This window comes from Oncorhynchus keta, chromosome 22, assembly GCF_023373465.1.
Source record: "Oncorhynchus keta strain PuntledgeMale-10-30-2019 chromosome 22, Oket_V2, whole genome shotgun sequence".
NCBI classification, from domain to species: domain Eukaryota; kingdom Metazoa; phylum Chordata; class Actinopteri; order Salmoniformes; family Salmonidae; genus Oncorhynchus; species Oncorhynchus keta.
In genome coordinates this window covers 38877878-38897370 of record NC_068442.1, presented here as the reverse complement: position 1 = coordinate 38897370, position 19493 = coordinate 38877878, and the positions used below count along the sequence as shown (strand labels likewise).

At 42.1% G+C, this 19493-nt stretch overlaps 2 protein-coding genes across 4 annotated transcripts in view; one reads left to right on the top strand and one right to left on the bottom strand.

Moving 5' to 3' along the window:
- The window catches only part of LOC118401453 (prostaglandin E2 receptor EP4 subtype-like), a 1395-nt gene extending 558 nt beyond the window's left edge, over window positions 1-837 (bottom strand). Inside the window, exon 1 of the mRNA XM_035798966.2 lies at window positions 1-837. This exon is cut by the window's left edge and continues 181 nt beyond it. Coding sequence (XP_035654859.1) covers window positions 1-602 — 602 coding nt within the window. The 5' untranslated portion in view covers window positions 603-837.
- Window positions 1-19493, top strand: part of si:ch73-40i7.2 (FYN-binding protein 1) — a 45605-nt gene that overhangs the window by 1937 nt on the left and 24175 nt on the right. The gene's annotated exons all lie outside the window — the stretch shown is intronic.

The window sequence follows — 19493 nt, the reverse complement described above, 5'->3', positions numbered from 1 at the left end:
ACTATCGTCATCAATATGAGTAGAAAACTCACACTTGCATATAAAAACGAATAGGCTGCAGACCACGGCTCATGAGCCATCCAGTTGATGAAGCACCAAGTTTTGGAGGGCTGGCTCAGGCTTTCAGTCATACCCATCACTGGAAGACAACAAAATACAATGTTGCTGAGATAAATGCAAAACAAGCACTTGCGCGCAAAATGTGGGCCAATTCCCCATCTTTGGTATGTGTAAGGGCAGCATATTGCGAGGTAGCGCTCAGCAGACATTGCGCATATAATACTTAGTCCTGCCACTCCGAAGAACAGCAACAAAAATGAGTGGAATTCACAAAGATGACGGTCGTGGAGTACATTTTTATCGAGGTATGTGGCTATAGTGATTGGGCTGGCCAGACAAGTCCCAAGAAGATCGGTGATAGCCAAACCGCAAACTAAGGCGAAGAACGCGGATGACTTGCGCCCTTGCTTAGATCCAGATAGAGCGGCTATTGCTATTATATTTCCAATGACACCAACTGCAAACATAAATGCAGGTAAAGCCATGGCTGCAGCTGACATGTAAGGCACAGTGTGTGTCGTGAAATTACTTGTATCGTTCATGTTTTCCGTTCCAAAAGAAAGCTATCCAATGGGCGTTATTTGTTCCTTTCTTTTTAGATAGATGCCACTTACTTCTTGAGTCCATTACTATCCAAGCAGGATATTGACAAATGTGTTTTCTCTTGTAGAATCCCTATTTCATGATGGCTGTTGTTCAATAGCCTACATTGACATCAACCTTTTGAAATCTCCCGTGGATGGAAAAACTTGGAAATGCGCTCTTGACGCCCAGCAATCTGGTCCTAATAGATATATCAAAGCCAGTGGGGCGCAGAGCCAGGCGGCCCTATACGCTCCCTACGCAAGTTGCGTAGGGGGCCGCAAATTACGTAAGAGCCACGCATACTCCTCGTGTCAAAGCGGGTGTTAATGTTTACAACTTCGATGAGAGGATAATTTTGTACAATTTTACTTAACCTTTATTTAACTAGGCAAGTCAGTTAAGAACAAATTCCTATTTACAATGGGCGCCTACCAAAAGGCCTCCTGTGGGGATGGGCCTGGGATAAAATAAATAAACAATATAAATACAGAGCAAAACACACATCACAACAAGAGAGACAACACTACATAAAGAGAGACCTAAGACAACAACATAACAAGGCAGTAACACAACATGACAACAACATGGTAGCAACACAACACATGGTGCAAACATTATTGGGCACAGACAAAGGCCAAGAAGGTAGAAACAACAATACATCACATAAAGCAGCCACAACTGTCAGTAAGAGTGCCCATGATTGAGTCTTTGAATGAATGATTGAGATAAAACTGTCCAGTTTGAGTGTTTGTTGCAGCCCGTTCCAGTCGCTAGCTGCAGCGAACTGAAATGAGGAGCGACTCAGGGATGTGTGTGCTTCGGGGCCCTTAAACAAAACGTGACTGGCAGAGTGGGTGTTGTATGTGGAGGATGAAGGCTGCATTAGATATCTCAGATAGGGAGGAGTGAGGCCTAAGAGGGTTTTAGAAATAAGCATCAACCAGTGGGTCTTGCGATGGGTATACAAATATAACCTGTTTACAAAGTAGTATAGAGTGCAGCGACGTGTCCTATAAGGAGCATTGGTGGCAAATCTGTTGGCCAAATGGTAAAGAACATCTAGCCGCTCGAGAGCACCCTTACCTGCCAATCTATAAATTATGTCTCCGTAATCTAGCATGGGTAGGATGGTCATCTGAATCGGGGTTAGTTTGGCAGCTGGGGTGAAAGAGGAGCGAGTACGAAAAATCTAGACTTGGTTTGCTCTAACTTTAGCCTGCAGCTTTGATATGTGCTGAGAGAAAATCAGTATTCAGTCTAGCCATACTCCCAAGTACTTTTAAGTACTTGTATGAGTTGACTACCTCAAACTCTAAACCCTTAGAGGTAGTAATAACACCTGTGGGATGAGGGGCATTTTTTGGAGGTGTCCTGAACAAGGTTAAGGGTCAGGGGGCCAGCTGAGTATAAGACTATCATCAGCATATATCTGGATTAGAGAGTTTCCTACTGCCTGAGCTATGTTGTTGATGTAAATTGAGAAGAGAGTGGGGCCTAGGATCGAGCATAGCAAACCAGCCCAAAGACCCCTCAGAGACCAATCAAATAAAATTGTATTGGTCACACACATGAATAGCAGAGGTTAATGCAAGTGTAGCGAAATGCTTGTGCTTTTAGTTCTGTCAATGCAGTAATATCTAACAAGTAATCAAACAAATTCACAACAACTACCTGATACACACACATGTAAAGGGATGAATAAGAATATGTACTTATAAATATATGGATGAGTAATGGCCGTGCGGCATAGGAAAGATGCAGTAGATGGTATAGAATACAGTATAGGCAAGATGCAGTAGATGGTGTAGAATACAGTATATACATATGAGATGAGTAATGTAGGATATGTAAACATGATTAAAGTGCCGTTATTTAAAGTGACTAGTGATCCCTTTGTCAAGTCCATTTATTTAAGTGGCCAGAGATTTGAGTCTGTATTTTGGAAGCAACCTCTCTATGTTAGTGATGGCTGTTTAACAGTTAGATGGCCTTGAGAGAAGCTGTTTTTCAGTCTCTCGGTCCCAGCGTTGATGCACCTGTACTGACCTCGCCTTCTGGATGATAGCGGGGTGAACAGGCAGTGGCTCGGGTGGTTGTTGTCCTTGATGATCTTTATGGCCTTTCTGTGACATCGGGTGCTGTAGCTGTCCTGGAGGGCAGGTAGTTTTCCCCCTGTGATGCGTTGTGCAGACCGCACTACCCTCTGGAGAGCCTTGCGTGTTGAGGGCAGTGCAGTTCCCGTACCAGGCGGTGATACAGCCCGACAGGATGCTCCCGATTGGTCAATCTGGAAAAGTTTGAGTGTTTTAGGTGACAAGCCAAATTTCTTCAGCCTCCTGATGCGCAGTCATGGGTGCGGCCTGTCAAAGTCCAGGACCCAGTTGCACAGGGCGGGATCGAAACCCAGGGTCTCAAACTTAATGACGAGTTTGGAGGGTACAATGATGTTAAATGCTGAGCTATAGTTAATGAACAGCATTCTTACAAAGGTATTCCTCTTGTCCAGATGGGATAGGGCAGTGTGATGGAGATTGCGTCGTCAGTGGACCTATTAGGGTGGTAAGCAAATTGGAGTTTGTCTCGGCTATCAGGTAGGGTGGAGGTGATATGATCCTTAACTAGTCTCTCAAAGCACTTCATGATGACAGGAGTGAGTGCAACGGGGCGGTAGTCATTTAGTTCAGTTACCTTCACTTTTTTGGGAGCGGGCTGTGTAAGTGGCACTGTATTTTCCTCAAAGCGAGCAAAGAAGTAGTTTAATTTGTCTGGGAGCAAGACGTCCACGACGGGGCTGGTTTTCTTTTTGTAATCCGTGATTGACTGTAGACCCTGCCACATACATCTTGTGTTTGAGCCATTGAATTGCGACTCTACTTTGTCTCTATACTGATGCTTTGCTTGTTTGATTCCTTGCGGAGGAAATAGCTGCACTGTTTGCATTCGGCCATGTTTCCAGTCCCCTTGCCGCGATTAAAAGTGGTGGTTCGTGCTTTCAATTTTGCGTGAAGGCTGCCATCAACCCACGGTTTCTCTTTAGGAAATGTTTTAATAGTCACCGTGGGTATGACATCTCCGATGCACTTGCTAATAAACTCACTCACCGAGTCAGCGTATACATCAATGTTATTGTCTGAGGCTATCCAGAATATATCCCAGACCACGTGATTGAAGCAATCTTGAAGCGTGGAATCTGAATGGTCAGACCAGAGTAGACCTGAGTACGGGCGTTTCCTGTTTTAGTTTCTGTCTATAGGCTGGGAACAACAAAATGGAGTCGTGGTCAGATTTGCTGAAGGCGGGGCGGGGGAGGGCTTTGTATGCATCGCGGAAGTTAGAGTATCAATGATCCAGAATGCTACCAGCTCGTGTCACGCATTCGATATGCTGATAAAATTGAGGACGTCTTGTTCTAAGGGTGGCTTTGTTGAAACCATACATCCTGAGGATGCATTTATTGTAGCTGGGGATTTTCAGTTTACATAAATTCCAGTGAGGTTCTTTCAGGGCCGACGATGTATCTGCTGGGGGGGGATGTACACGGCTGTGACTATAATCGAAAATAATTATCTTGGAAGATAATCTGGTCTGCATTTGACTAAGAGGAGTTGTAGGTCAGGTGAATAAAATGACTTGAATACCTGTATGTTGTTGTGATTACACCATGAGTCCTCAATCATAAGGCATACTCCCCCACCCTCCTTCTTACCAGAGAAATGTTTGTTTCTGTCAGCCCAATGCATGAGGAAACTGGGTGGCTGTACCGACTCTGATAACATATCCCGAGTGAGCCATGTTTCCGTGAAAAAGAGAATGTCTTTCTGGAAGGCATCTTGTGCCCTAATTTTGTCCACCTTGTTATCTAGAGATTGGAGATTGGCGAGTAATATGCTCAGAAGCGGTGGATAGTGTGCTCGCCTTCTGAGTCTGACCAGTAGGCCGCTCCTTCTGCCACTCCTGCGGCAACCGCATTGTTTTGGGTCGGCCTCTGGGATATGATCCCATTTCCAGGGTGGAGGTCCGAACAAAGGATCCGCTTCGGAAAGACATATTCCTGGTCGTTCTTCCTGGCTGTATGCAATGGCCTGGCTGTATGCAAAACACTTGAGATTTTCTGGGCTAACGATGTAAGAAATAATACATAAAAAAGGAATACCTGCATAGTTTTCTAAGGACCTGAATCAAGGCGACCATCCCTGTTGGCGCCATCTTGCATCCAATACTCCTTAGCCAGGCCACAAGAATGGAATGGTCTACCGTATCAAAAGCTTTGGCCAAGTCAACATTGCTTAGAATCAAGGGCAATGGTGACATCATTGAGGACCTTTAAGGTTCCATGATCTGGGAGGAAACCAGATTGCATACCCGAGAGAATCCTATAGACATCAAGAAAGCCAGTCTGTTGATTTATTGACATGTTTTTCCAACAGTTTTGATAAACAGGGCAAAATAGAATTAGGCTTATAACAGTTAGGTTCAGCTTTATCTCCCCCTTTAAATAAAGGACTAACCGTGGCTGCCGTCCAAGAAATGGGAACCTCCCCAGAAAGGAGAGACAGGCTTGGCGACGATAGGGGCAGCAACCTTAAATAAGAAATGGTCTAAACCATCTGACCCAGATTATATTTTGGGGTCAAATTTAAGGAGCTCCTTTAGCACCTCGGACTCAGTGACTTCCTGCAGGGAGAATCTTTGTAGCGGGGCAGGGGAAAAAGAGGGAGAAGTATTGGGGATAGTCGCATTGGAAGGGGTGGGAGAAATGTTGGACAGGCAAGGAGGCATGGCTGAGTCAAATAGGAATCCTGATTTAATGAGCTCAGCCATGTGCTTCTTGTCAGTAACAACCACATCATCAGCATTAAGGGACATGGGCAGCTGTGAGGAGAAGGGTTTATTCTCCAGGTCTTTAACCGTTTTCCAGAACTTCTTGGGGTTAGACCCAAAGAGAGAGAACTGCTCCTTAAAGTAACTAACTTTGGCCTTCCGGATAGCCTGAGTGCATTTATACATCATTTGCCTGAACGAAAGCCAGTCAGCCTGAGTAACCTTGTGCCGATCCTTTCACCAAATGCAATTCTTGAGGTGGAGTAACTCTGCAAGATCACGGTCGAACCAGGGCCTGAACCTGTTTTTAATTATAATTTTCTGTATGGGAGCGTGTTTGTTAACAATACCACTGAAAATATCAAAAAAGAAGGTCCAAGCGTCTTTGACAGAGGGGATGAAGCTGATTCTATACCATTTAACAGAGGCCAGTTTATGAAGGAAGGCTTGCTCATTGAAGTTTTGTAGCAAGCTTCTATGACAAATCAGGACAGGTTGTTTCACTGGGCAGCCATTATGAACACAGGCTGTTAAACAGTGATCACTAAGGTCATTACAGAAAACACCGGACTGATACCTATCAGGATTATTTGTGAGGATAACATCAAGGAGAGAGTGGCCTTTTCTGCTTGTTTGGAGTCATACCTTGTGGGATTGGTAATAATCTGAGCAAGATTTAGGGCGTCCCATTGCTTTAGGACTTGGTCAGGTGTATTTAGCATGTCCCTGTTTAGGTCACCAAGCAGGACAAATTCAGACTGAGTGTAAGGGCCAGGAGAGAGCTTAGGGCAGATAGGGTACAGGCCGGTGCTGATGGAGGACGATAGCACCCAGCAACAGTCAACAAAGAGCTATTTGAAAGTTTAATGCTGAAAACCAGCAAATCAAATTGTTTGGGGAAAAACTTGGTGGAGACACCGAGCACTGAAGGTGATCCTTGGTAAAGATTGCCACTCCCCCACCTTTGGAAGATCTGTCTTGCCAAAAAAGGTCATAACCAGAAAGGTTAACATCAGTATTCAAAACACTCTTCCTTAACTACGTCTCAGTAATGACTAACTCATCTGGATTGGAGCTGTGAACCCACACTTTCAATTAATCCATTTTAGGTAATAAGCTTCTAGTGTTAACGTGCAGAAAACCCAGGCTTTTACGAGAGCAGAAATCAGTGAAGTAGATATCAGAGCACAAGTCAGAATTGGGGCTAGCAACAGTAGATGGGCCAGGTTGTACATAAACATTTCCAGATATCATCAACAGTAATACGATCACAGGATAGGACAGGGAGAGCGCTGCAGATTTATGACATCTGAATGTGCATCAGATGGCAGCAAGATCATATTGTACAGCAATTTTATCAGGTAACATGAATACAAAGCTGGCGAGAGGTGGTTAGAATGGGATGGGAAGCCAAAAGTCAGTGTAACCAATAGAGAGTCAGTGTCCCGAGTGTGGGAACAAACGGTCTGTCCCACGGTTGGGTATAGAAAGTTTGTAGTCAACAAAGTATGCAGGAGTCATGAGGCAAATAGCAAAATGCACATGAGAACTCAAATATATAACGACTTGGGGCTAGCCATTGTAAGTTCAGAGCCACTCTCCCCAACAGTGTGTGAGTGCTGGAGGTGAGCGAAAGCTCTGGAGAGAGGGGTGAGTGTGGTGGGGGTACCTGTACCAGACAGGGGGAGACAGGCCAGGGCAGACGGTGAACAGGTCACCAGGTGGAATCCAAGCAGTAGTGCAGCAGGCAAAAGGAGTAGGTGTTTATTTCTGAAGGCAGATTTCTTGTATGAAATGCCAGTGAATGAATGGTCTTTAAACAGCACGAGGGGAATTCAGAGGACGCTTCAAAGACTCCTGACACTTGTTGGGCCCAAAGTCCTCGACACATGTTACCTCACACCTTAGTGCTAATTGAATTTGTATCTGGTCTGTTGTTGCAAGCCTGGGAGCCTTAACTCAGCATTCAGTCCCCATAAAATATATCATTGTAATGTACTTTATTTTTCATTTATTATTTTATTTTTCTTCTTCTTGGCTTTTTAACTAGCATCAAACCAAACACTACTCACTCAGTTCCAGGTTGGATGGTGTCCTTAGATCTCTACTGTTTGTTAGCTAGAGCACCCTCCATATAGCTTGGAAAAGAAAACCTTGGAAGCAGTAATCTCTCCGGGTTAATTTTGGTCAAAATTATGTTGTAGGTTTGGAGTTTTGACCTGGAGTTAACTCCAAATCTATCCTTTTGTAAAAAAAACATGTTGAAAAATGTGAGCGCTCACATGCAGCTGTCTCTCTCTCTCTCTTAGGATGAAGCGGAACTATCCTTATAGTCACAAAAAAAACATGAGAGTGAATTGCGGGAACAGCAATCAGGTAAACTTGTGTTCTCTCCTCTCCAAGTTTGACGTCAGTAAATAACAGTAACGTTAAGTTGATAGGCTAGCTTGCAGTACATCTCTCTCTAGTCTCTGTCTTGCTAACCTAGCTGGGCAGTGCGTCTCTTGGTCTGTCAGTGTCTTGCTTGCTTGCCAGCCACTTCCAGGGCTGTGTTCTGTGACTTTGTGCCTGACAAAAGTGAAATGCAACTATTTATTACATTTGATAAACGACAACGGGCAATGGTGTTTATAAACTGCAGCTCAGAAAAGATAACGCGTCGCGCAGGAACATGCGTTCATATGCGAGTGCACAAAATGAAACTCGCGCTTTCCAGCTGCAACCTCTGTGGGGACCAGTCCAGACAATATATGAGTGTGATGGCACTCCTCATAGGCGCACGTTATTTTAAAACAAGACCATGATTATCTCGTCTCTCGGTCAATGTTTAGTTATCATTCTGGACTAATGCAAGATGGAAAGCAATGGATTGACATTGACTATTGATTCATATATTGAATTTAAAAAGTTCATTAGCTGGGCATACTGGACAATATGGATGCACATCTCTCAGTAAATAATAACCATCAAGTATTCAGCCAAGCCCTAGTATAAATAGTATTTTATATTTGAAAATGTATAAAAGGAAATCTGGGGGAGCCAGTTTGAATGGGCCTGATGCAGCTGATAAAATTAATAGTATTATCTATAATTTACAGGTGCTTTGCGTAAGTTTGTCAGTAGAGAAGATGCTGGATCATCAGCCAGTACAAGCACAGACTCAATTGATCCACACCCAGCCTCAGCCAGTACTAACATAGACCCAGTCCAGCCGGCTTCAGCAAATACTAACATAGACCCAGTCCAGCCGGCTTCAGCAAATACTAACATAGACCCAGGTGAAGTACAGGCAGCCTGAGCCAGTACTAGCACTACTAGAGGTGTACAGCCAGCATCAGATACAAGTAGCTCAGACCCTAATAGAACAGTTGCTGCTCCACAAAATGACCCAGCAGATTGGCCCCCAGTCTTAACAGATTTTATGAGGACTGAGTTATTGCGCAGAGGTCCATTCAAACCAGGACTGCATTTTTCTCACCCTAAAGACAAGTCTAGAAGAGGTTTCCATTCAGGCTTATTACAGAGACAGTTGTCAAATGGGGAAAAGATTACCAGGAGCTTGCTTTCATACTCAATCAAAAACAAAGCTGTGTATTGTTTTTGCTGTAAGCTTTTTCTACAAAAGACTACAAAATAATAAAGGTGTGAATGACTGGTCAAAAATCAACACCATTCTGAAACCCCATGAGGGTAGTCCTGAACACACAAACAATATGATTAAGTGGAGAACTTGATCTGCGCCGAAGTCTGCGCCGAAGTCTGGGAAAGACTCTTGACCAGATACAAATGACCATTTTGGAGGCTGAAAGAAAGAGACAGTGGGGATGTCCTTACATGTTTAATAAGTATCACCCAGTCTCTGGGTGAAATAAACCAAGCATTCAGGGGTTAATCAGACAACCTCTTCCAACCAGATAATGGAAAACTTCCTAAAAGAGGTTGAATTACTGGCAAAATTTGACCCCGTTATGGAAAATCATCTCAGCAAAATTACCTTGGGAGGCGCACACAAAATGAGCTGATACAGATTGTGAGTGACAAGAAATAGTGACTCAAGTAAGAGACTCAAAGTACTTCTCCATTATCTTGGACTGTACACCTGACATTAGTCACCAGGAGCAAATGTCAATTTTTGTGAGAAGCGTGGCTTCAAAGGGAAAGCCAGAGATCAAGGAGCACTTCCTTGGCTTTGTGAATGTTGTTACAACAGGCTCGAATTGGTCCACTGTCATCTTAGATAAGTTGAAAACACTCTAATCTTCAGAGATCACTGTGACATCAGTGGAATGGATCTGGCACACGAGATTCAGAATAGACCTGATCTGCCATCAGATAAGATGACTACCTTTTGAGCTGCTTTCCTTTCTCTGTAAGAAAAACCTGGAGGAACTGTATCCTAAACTTTGGATAGCCCTAAGAATGGCAGTAATAATAATAATAATAATATATGCCATTTAGCAGACGCTTTTATCCAAAGCGACTTACAGTCATGTGTGCATACATTCTACGTATGGGTGGTCCCGGGAATCGAACCCACTACCCCGGCGTTACAAGCGCCATGCTCTACCAACTGAGCTACAGAAGGACAGTCACCCTACAGGTAACAGTAGCATCATCAGAGAGGAGCTTTTCAAAATTCAAACTCATCAAAAGGTACCTGAGGCCTACCATGTCACAGGAACGTTTGAGTGGTCTGGCCATCATGAGCATTAATCATGACGTGGGGAAACACATGTCCTATGATGACGTCATTTATGATTTTGCCTCAAGAAATTGCAGAAGAGGAATATTTTGATTGTAAGATTTTAATTCAAACATTCAAATGTTTACACACTTAGTAACATTTGAGATTTTATGGCAGAAGTGCATTTGTGTAAATGACTGCTTAACTATGTGATATACTTTGATATACATCCAGATAGACTGGTGTCCATGCTGATGCTGAAAATGCCCAGGCTGTAGAGAGAACCAAAGCTAATCACACATCTGTATAGGTTTTATTGACTATTTTAAGACATATCACTGCAGCCATAGGCTTATGTTTACATTGTGTAGACTAAGCTAATTGTATAATATTGTGAGATTCTATAGAAAATATTATTTTCAATACATTTTGTTTGTTTATATCGTTCTGTATAGGTCTACTTATTCTTAGACAGACAGATGGAGCAAACTGTTTTAAAGGAGGGAGGATTGTAGTGGGAGCACTGGGGTGTCAGGTGTGACTATGTGGCGTGGCAATGGCAAATGGTTTACATGGCTCATGGGTCAGGTAGGAGGGCCCCTTAGCAGAATTTTGCTTAGGGCCCCAGGGAGGTCAGGACTGGCTCTGGTGTGGCGTCTGTGTTGATGTTAACGTCTCAACAGCAAAACCCTGACTGTGGATGCAATGGATTACAAGTCTCACAGTTGTCACATGTCAGTCACCAAGCACGTGCATAATCTCTTCTGAGGTCAATATCAATGAGGCTCTCAAGAAAAAAACTTGGGCTTTCCCCAAATGAGCATCATGAGCTTGTTGACATTTTTTTAATCCAAATGATAATGTTGTACAGATGATTGATAAAGCTGTCTATATGACTAATGTGGGAGCAGTTTGGCTAATAAATCATTTATTTAACGGATTTGATCTTGGTTTTAACCATTCAAATGTCACAACTTCCAAATTATAACTACAGTTGATTCACATAAATGTTAAAGGTTGTGGGTCTTATAGAAGGACAACAACCCCAAACACACATCAAAAGTACCCAGGAATGGTTCAAGAAGAGTTGCTGGACTGCTCATTGTGTTTACTTGATAGCTACCTAAACAAATAGCTAGCTAGAACAAAGTGTTAATAAGATACAGTCATTAAAAAGATTAAAAGCAATACAAATAAAAGTTCTCCAGTAGGAGAACACTTAGGTTGGAGTCAATAAAATTAGTTTTTCAACCACTGCACAAATTTCTTGTTAACAAACTATAGTTTTGGCAAGCCAGTTAGGACATCTACTTTGTGCATGACTGTCAGGCATATGTGTATAGGAGGCAGGGAAGTCAGGCATATGTGTATAGGAGGCAGGGAAGTCAGGCATATGTGTATAGGTGGCAGGGAAGTCAGGCATATGTGTACAGGTGGCAGGGAAGTCAGGCGCAGGAGAGTCAAACGGAGTGTAAAATGGAGTCTTTTAATAATGTCCTAGTAACATGCTCCATAACACTAAACAGGAAAAGAACATAAACAAAATATGGGTACGAAGACCCGTCGCGCACCTATACAACAAACAACACTACACTGACAATAAACAATCTCTGACAAAGACATGAGGGGAAACAGAGGGTTAAATACACAAAAGGTAATGAATGGGATTGAAAACAGGTGTGTGGGAAGACAAGACAAAACCAATGGAAAATGAAAAAAGGATCAATGATGGCTAGAAGACCGGTGACGTCGAACGCCGAGCACCGCCCGAACAAGGAGAGGCAACGACTTCAGCAGAAGTCGTGACAATGACACAAGTAATTTTTCCAACAATTGTTTACAGACAGATTATTTCACTTATAATTCACTGTATCACAATTCCAGTGGGTCAGAAGTTTACAAATGCTATGTTGACTGTGCATTTGAAAAGCTTGGAAAATGCCAGAAAATTATGTCATGGCTTTAGAAGCTTCTGATAGGCTAATTGACATAATTTGAGTCAATTGGAGGTGTGGATGTATTTCAAGGCCTACCTTCCAACTCAGTGCCTCTTTGCTTGACATCATGGGGAAATCATCCAAGACCTCAGAATTATTTTTTTTCTGACCTCCACAAGTCTGGTTCATCCTTTGGAGCAATTTCTAAACGCCCAAAGGTACCATGTCCATCTGTACAAACAATAGTACGCAAGTATAAACACCATGGGACCACGCAGCCATCATACCGCTCAGGAAGGAGACACGCTCTGTCTCCTAGAGATGAACGTACTTTGGTGCGAAAAGTGCGAATCAATCCCAGAACAATATCAAAGGACCTTGAGAAGATGCTGGAGGAAACGGGTACAAAAGTATCTATATCCACAGTAAAACAAATCCTATATCGACATAACCTGAATGGCCGCTCAGCAAGGAAGAAGATACTGCTCCAAAACCGCCATAAAAAAGCCAGACTACGGTTTGCAACTGCACATGGAGACAAAGATCGTACTTTTTGGAGAAATGTCCTCTGGTTTGGCCATAATGACCATCGTTATGTTTGGAGGAAAAATGGGGATGCTTGCAAGCCGAAGAACAACATCCCAACCGTGAAACACAGGGGTGGCAGCATCATGTTGTGGGGGTGCTTTGCTGCAGGAGGGACTGGTGCACTTCACAAAATAGATGGCATCATGAGGATGGAAATTATGTGGATATATTGAAGCAACATCTCAAGACATCAGTCAGGAAGTTAAAGCTTGGTCACAAATGGGTCTTCCAAATGGACAATGTCCCCAAGCATACTTCCAAAGTTGTGGCAAAATGGCTTAACCTCTAGTAACACCCCATCCCGTGAACGGGATCGTTGTCATCATCTGACAGTAATTAGCATAACGCAACAGACATAAATATTACTAGAAAATATTCATATTCATGAAAATCACAAGTGAAATATATTTAGACACAGCTTAGCCTTTTGTTAGTCACCCTGTCATCTCAGATTTTCAAAATATGCTTTACAGCCAAAGCTAAACAAGCATTTGTGTAAGTTTATTGATAGCCTAGCATAGCATTTTGTCCAGCTAGCAGCAGGTAACTTGGTCACGGAAATCAGAAAAGCTATCAAATTAAATCGTTTACCTTTTGAGCTTCGGATGCTTTCACTCACGAGACTCCCAGTTAGATAGCAAATGTTCATTTTTTCCAAAAATATTATTTTTGTAGGCGAAATAGCTCCGTTTGTTCTTCGCGTTTGGCTGAGAAATGGCCCGGAAATTTCACGAAAACGGCGAAAAATATTCAAAATTAGCTCCATAATATCGACAGAAACATGGAAAACGTTGTTTATAATCAATCCTCAAGGTGTTTTTCAAATATCTATTTGATAATATATCCATCGGGACAATTAGTTTGTCAGTAGGACCGATTGGAGTAATGGCTTCCTCTGTATTTTATGCGAGAATCTCTCTGGGAGCATCAGGTGACCACTTGCGCAATGTAGCCGCCTACAGGTATTCTTCAACATAAATGCGTAAAACAATGCTGTTGATACCTTCGGGAATATGGAGAAAGAGTAATCTGGTTGATAGCCTATTCACTGCTCAATAGGGACACATTGGAACGCAGCGCTTTCAAAACATGAGGCACTTCCGGATTGGATTTTTCTCAGGCTTTCGCCTGCAACATCAGTTCTGTTATACTCACAGACAATATTTTTACAGTTTTGGAAACGTTAGAGTATTTTCTATCCTAAGCTGTCAATTATATGCATATTCTAGCATCTTGTCCTGACAAAATATCCTGTTTACTATGGGAATGTTTTTTTTTCTCCAAAAATGAAAATACTGCCCCCTAGTCACAAAAGGTTAAGGACAACAAAGTCTAGGTATTGGACTGGCCATCACAAAGCCCTGACCTCAATCCTATAGACAATTTGTGGGCAGAACTGAAAAAGCGTGTGAGCAAGGAGGCCTACAAACCTGACTCAGTTACACCAGCTCTGTCAGGAGGAATGAGCCAAAATTCACCCAACTTAATAATAATAATAATAATATATGCCATTTAGCAGACGCTTTTATCCAAAGCGACTTACAGTCATGTGTGCATACATTCTACGTATGGGTGGTCCCGGGGATCGAACCCACTACCCTGGCGTTACAAGCGCCATGCTCTACCAACTGAGCTACAGGACCACTTATTGTGGAAGGCTACCTGGAACGTTTTACCGAAGTTAAACTATTTAAAAGCAATGCTACCAAATATTAATTGAGTGTATGTAAACTTCTGACCCACTGGGAATGTGATGAAATAAATAAAAGCTGAAATAAATAATTCTCTACTATTATTCTGACATTTTACATTTTTAAAATAAAGTGGTGGTCCTAACTGACCTAAGACAGGGGGTTTTTACTAGGATTAAATGTCAGGAATTGTGAAAAACCGAGTTTAAATGAATTTGTCTAAGGTGTATGTAAACTTCCAACTTCAACTGTATATTTACAAAAGTATGTGGACACCCCTTCAAATATTTCAACCACACCCGTTGATGACAGGTGTATAAAATCGAGCAGATAGCTGTGGACATATCCATGGACTAATGCTGGCAGTAGAATGGCCTTACTGAAGAGCTCAGTGACTTTCAACGTGGCACCTTCATAGGATGCCTCCTTTCCAATAAGTCAGTTAATCAAATGTCTGGCCTGCTAGAGCTTACCCAGCCAACTGTAAGTGCTGTTATTGTGAAGTGGAAAGTCTAGGCGCAACAACAGATCAGGCACGAAGTGGTAGGTCACACAAGCTGACAGAACGGGACTGCCGAGTGCTGAAGTGTGAGGCGCTTACGGAGTTCCAAACTACCTCTGAAAGCAACATCAGCACAAGAACTATTCGTAGGGAGCTTCATGAAATGGGTTTCCATTGCCAAGCAACCACACACAAGCCTAAGATCACCATGTGCAATGCCAAGCGTTGGTTGGAGTGGTGTAAAGCTTGCCGCCATTGGACTCTGGAGCAGTGGAATCTCTCTCTGAAGTGATGAATCTCGCTTCACCATCTGGCAGTCTGATGAATTAACCTGGGTTTGGCGGATGCCAGGAGAACGCTACCTACCCCAATGCATAGTGCCAACTGTAAAGAGTGGTGGACGAGGAATAATGGTATCGGCTGTTTTTAATGGTTCAGATTGGCCCATTAGTTCTATTAAAGAGAAATCTTAACGCTATAGCATACAATTACATTCTAGACTATTCTGTGCTTCCAACTTTATGGCAACAGTTTGGGGAAGGCCTTTTCCTATTTCAGCATGACACTACACCCGTGGACAAAGCCTTACAGAAATGGTTTGTCAAGATCGGTGTGGAAGAACTTGACTGGCCTGCACAGAACCCTGAGGCCATCGAACACCTTTGTAATGAATTTGAACGCCGACCAAAGCCAGGCCTAATCGCCTAACGTTAGTGTCCGACCTCACTAATGCTCTTGTGGCTGAATGGAAGCAAGCCCCCGCAGCACTGTTCCAACATCTATTGGAAAGCCTTCCCAGAAAAGTGGAGGTTGTTATAGCAGCAAAGGGGAACCAACCCCATATTAATGCCCATAAATTTGGAATGAGATGTTCGACAAGCAGGTGTCCACATACTTTTGGTCATGTAGTGTACCTTGAAGTAAAATGAATAACTCCAAAACAACAACAAATTCCCAGTCAGTTTTAAGAGACTTCCATCCCTTAGCTTTGTTTGTCATGGTAGCTGCCCAGTAACATGAACACAGTTTATACAAAGCCTGATTCTCAGCTGTGCACCTCAAACAAAGACGACTGTAAATGGTTGGGAAGTTGACCTCTATGATAGGAGAGAACATGAGGATGCCAGTGAACTTAGTGCCCTCCCACGCCACTTATTCTTATTAGATGGCTAATTATGTTTATAGATGCAGCCCCATGACAAAGGATGAATGTCTCAAACCATTAAAAGGAGTTGTGTAAAGTGCTAAGGTAAAAATACTTTAAAGTACTACTTAAGTATTTTTGGGGGGTATCTGTACTTTTACTATTTATATTTTTGACAACATCCCTGGTCATCCCTACTGGCTCTGATCTGGCAGACTCACTAAACACAAAGGCTAAGTTTGTAAATTATGTCTAAATGTTGGAGTGTGCCCCTGAGTCTATACATACATTAAAAAACAAGACAATTGTACTGTTTTGTTTGCTTAATATAAGGATGTTGAAATGATTTCTACTTTTACTTTTACTTTGACTACTGGGTGACACTTTTATTTGAGTAATTTTCTATTAAGGTATCTTTACTTTATCTCAAGCATTACAATTGGGTACTTTTTCCACTACTGCTTAAAAGAAGGAACACAATGCCTACGAGGGATGCCTTTACTACAGGCACCTGTGCAGAACACATCCCCTTTGCCCTTCCAGTCAGAGAGGAACCTGTTGTATTCGGCTCGTGATAAAGAACGATTTGATTTGAATTCTCATCTAGGCCTATGCTTCAAAACCAAAAACTTGTGCGTCTTGAATGTTGTCCAATGACCAGTCATCAACGTTAGTGCGCATATCCAGATTAGGGACCAGACATTTTTTTCATTTAATTTCCTGGCAAAAACAGTGGCCCTATGTTTATTATCCATATCAAATACAGTTTCGCAGTCTACTAACTCATCTTTGCCAGAACAATAGGCTACCTTGCGATTTTAATTATCATTTTCATATTTCAGATCGGCCTAGTTTGGGTGGCTACTGGCTACAACAGCTGTAACGTCGCACTGCCTTCAATATTATTGGATGAAGATGTAACATATTCTTGCAAATGTATTAATATATTTGTGAGGAAGAAAAGGGCTACCCAGATGGCAATGAGTACTCTGCAGGCAAGCTGCCCTCCAAAGTGATGATGTGGTGCAGACAGAACATGATTTTCCATTAGATCCTGCAACCTCAGCTACAAGTTGGCGATATGATTTTGCTTGCTCTGGACTCCAGAGGAGTGACAAGTTACGATATAGCCCTAGTTGATATTGGCTTCAACTTATTACTTTAGTCTCAAAATGCAGGTGTAAAATGCAGTGTATTTCTGTAGCCTTATTTGCTTTTCTAAAATGTATGTGTGCGCACGGGGTCGCAGTGTTGTAGGCCTACCATGATAGTGGCAAAAAGTAGAGTTGGGTTGGATATAGTAAGTATTTTTTTTTTCTCATATGTTGACTGGAATTGTTGGTCATTGTTAATAAGTCCTGCAATTATTCCATATTTCTGATGTCATTCATTTATCTAACTAGGCAAGTCAGTTTTAAGAACAAATTCTTTTTTACAACGACTACCTAAATCGTCCAAACCCAGACGACGCTGGGCCAATACTGCGCCGCCCTATGGGACTCCTAATACCGGCCAGTTGTGATACAGCCTGGATTCGAACCAGGGTGTCTGTATTGACGCCTCTAGCACTGAGATACATTGCCTTAGACTGCTGCTCCACTAGGGAGCCTGTATATTGTAGGCCTCCCTATAAGGTGTTGTTTGAAAGTTTCCTTGCGTTGATACTGACCATACACTGTTTGGGCTCACCATGACTTACTGATATAATCCTTGAGAAGCAGTTAGTCAAGCCAATTCTTCTTAGATTTTAGACATGAACATCCTGCATCCAAATTGCCTATTCGTTTTCCTTCCATATAGGGCACTGGACATTACATCTTGGTACTGCATGAGGTGTTACTAGTCATGACCATACTCCAGCACTGGGTTTCATTTGAGGGATACAATATGTTGCCTATTCCCTAGTTAGGTGTGTTCAGGTCAAGATTTCAAATGACAACCATTTGTACTCCATGTCAATGTCTTTATTGTAGACTGTAGGTCTCCTTAGAAGGCATTGTTTAAGTTTTCATGTGAACAGTATTTGGCAGTCTGCCAGACTGCCACACGCACTATGTGTGCACATAGTGTGTAAGCTTGATAACCTTTCAAAGTTAGACTTTTCAATCGCTTGTTATAGTACCATTCAGTGTAATTTTGTAAATGCCGGATCGCTATGGCAAGACCCATCATTCACCCAAATTGAGCCAGTGCTGTCTGAGATATCGCGCGTGATTAACGTACTAATGGATGGAGACAGATCCAAAGTCCCCTCCTCGATTTCATCGTGGGGGACAACTACTCAAAGGTAAAGGGATCACCAAGAAGAAAACTCATTACATACTAACCTTGTCCCCAGGCTATTTGCACATATTGATTTCAAGGACAAAGTGATCAATGACTTACTGATGTCCTCATTAATTAACACTAAGTAAGTATAGCCTTGGTTAAGATAGGAGCAGGAGCCTATTCATATAGCATGAGGCAGATTGATGTACAAGTACACCCCCTGGAGAGGACATTAGTGTATCACAGGGAATACCCCTAATTGAGTGCCAAGCAGAGAAGCATCAGGTCCAATTTTACATTCTTTGGTATGACTCAGCTGGGGATCAAACTCCAAACCATCCAATCTCAGGTCAGACACTCTAACCACAAGCCACTGAGTTGGTTATTGAGAAATACTAGAATCGACTTTATTCAGCCTTGAGATTCACAGGATTTGTATACTGAATATATAAACATCCTGCTTTTAAATGAATGCCAATTAAGTTTTCCTTGGAAATCCATGAGCCACAGATTTGTTTTTGTACAGTAATTAAATTATTCCATAATTTCCCCATATTCCTTAGAAAATTACAATCGGTAAAGTTTCAAACAATAATCAAGACCATCTTTGTGGTTTGGTAGAGTAGTTCTGAATAATTTATTTCTGAATTAATTGTGCAATTGGGAAACTATAGTTTGAAAACGCAATTTGGGTAAACTGTGATCACTTGGATCAAAAGGAAAACCCCATATGAGAAAGTGTTCCTTGACATATGAGAAAGTCGTCTTGACATTTTGGTCTTGCACTAGGGCCTTTTTCCATGGTCTAACTTCTTAGGAAACCAGAAAGAATATCTAATTGAATACTAGTTTAACGTATGTCATATCCTCAGGTCACCTCTTTCTCTCTGCCAAATAAATATCACTTTTTTGTTGCCTATTAAAGTTTCATCATTGTCTTTGTTTACTTTCATTTTGAAGAGTTTTTAGAAAAGCTCTGTGGAAACTCAGGATAAGCCTTATTCCTTATACTTTAAGATGGTACGAATTGTCATTACTTTGTTGAAAAATAATTAAATGCGTAGCTAATATTTTTTCTGGTAACTCGGCTTTAGTCGGGATTGTGCTTTAAGACTTCCTGTATCAGAACATTTTACAAAACTCTTCATGGGAGAACATTATTGATACCCTACAACTGGAAATGACGTGGTTTCTATGGGAATCGAGAAGACTG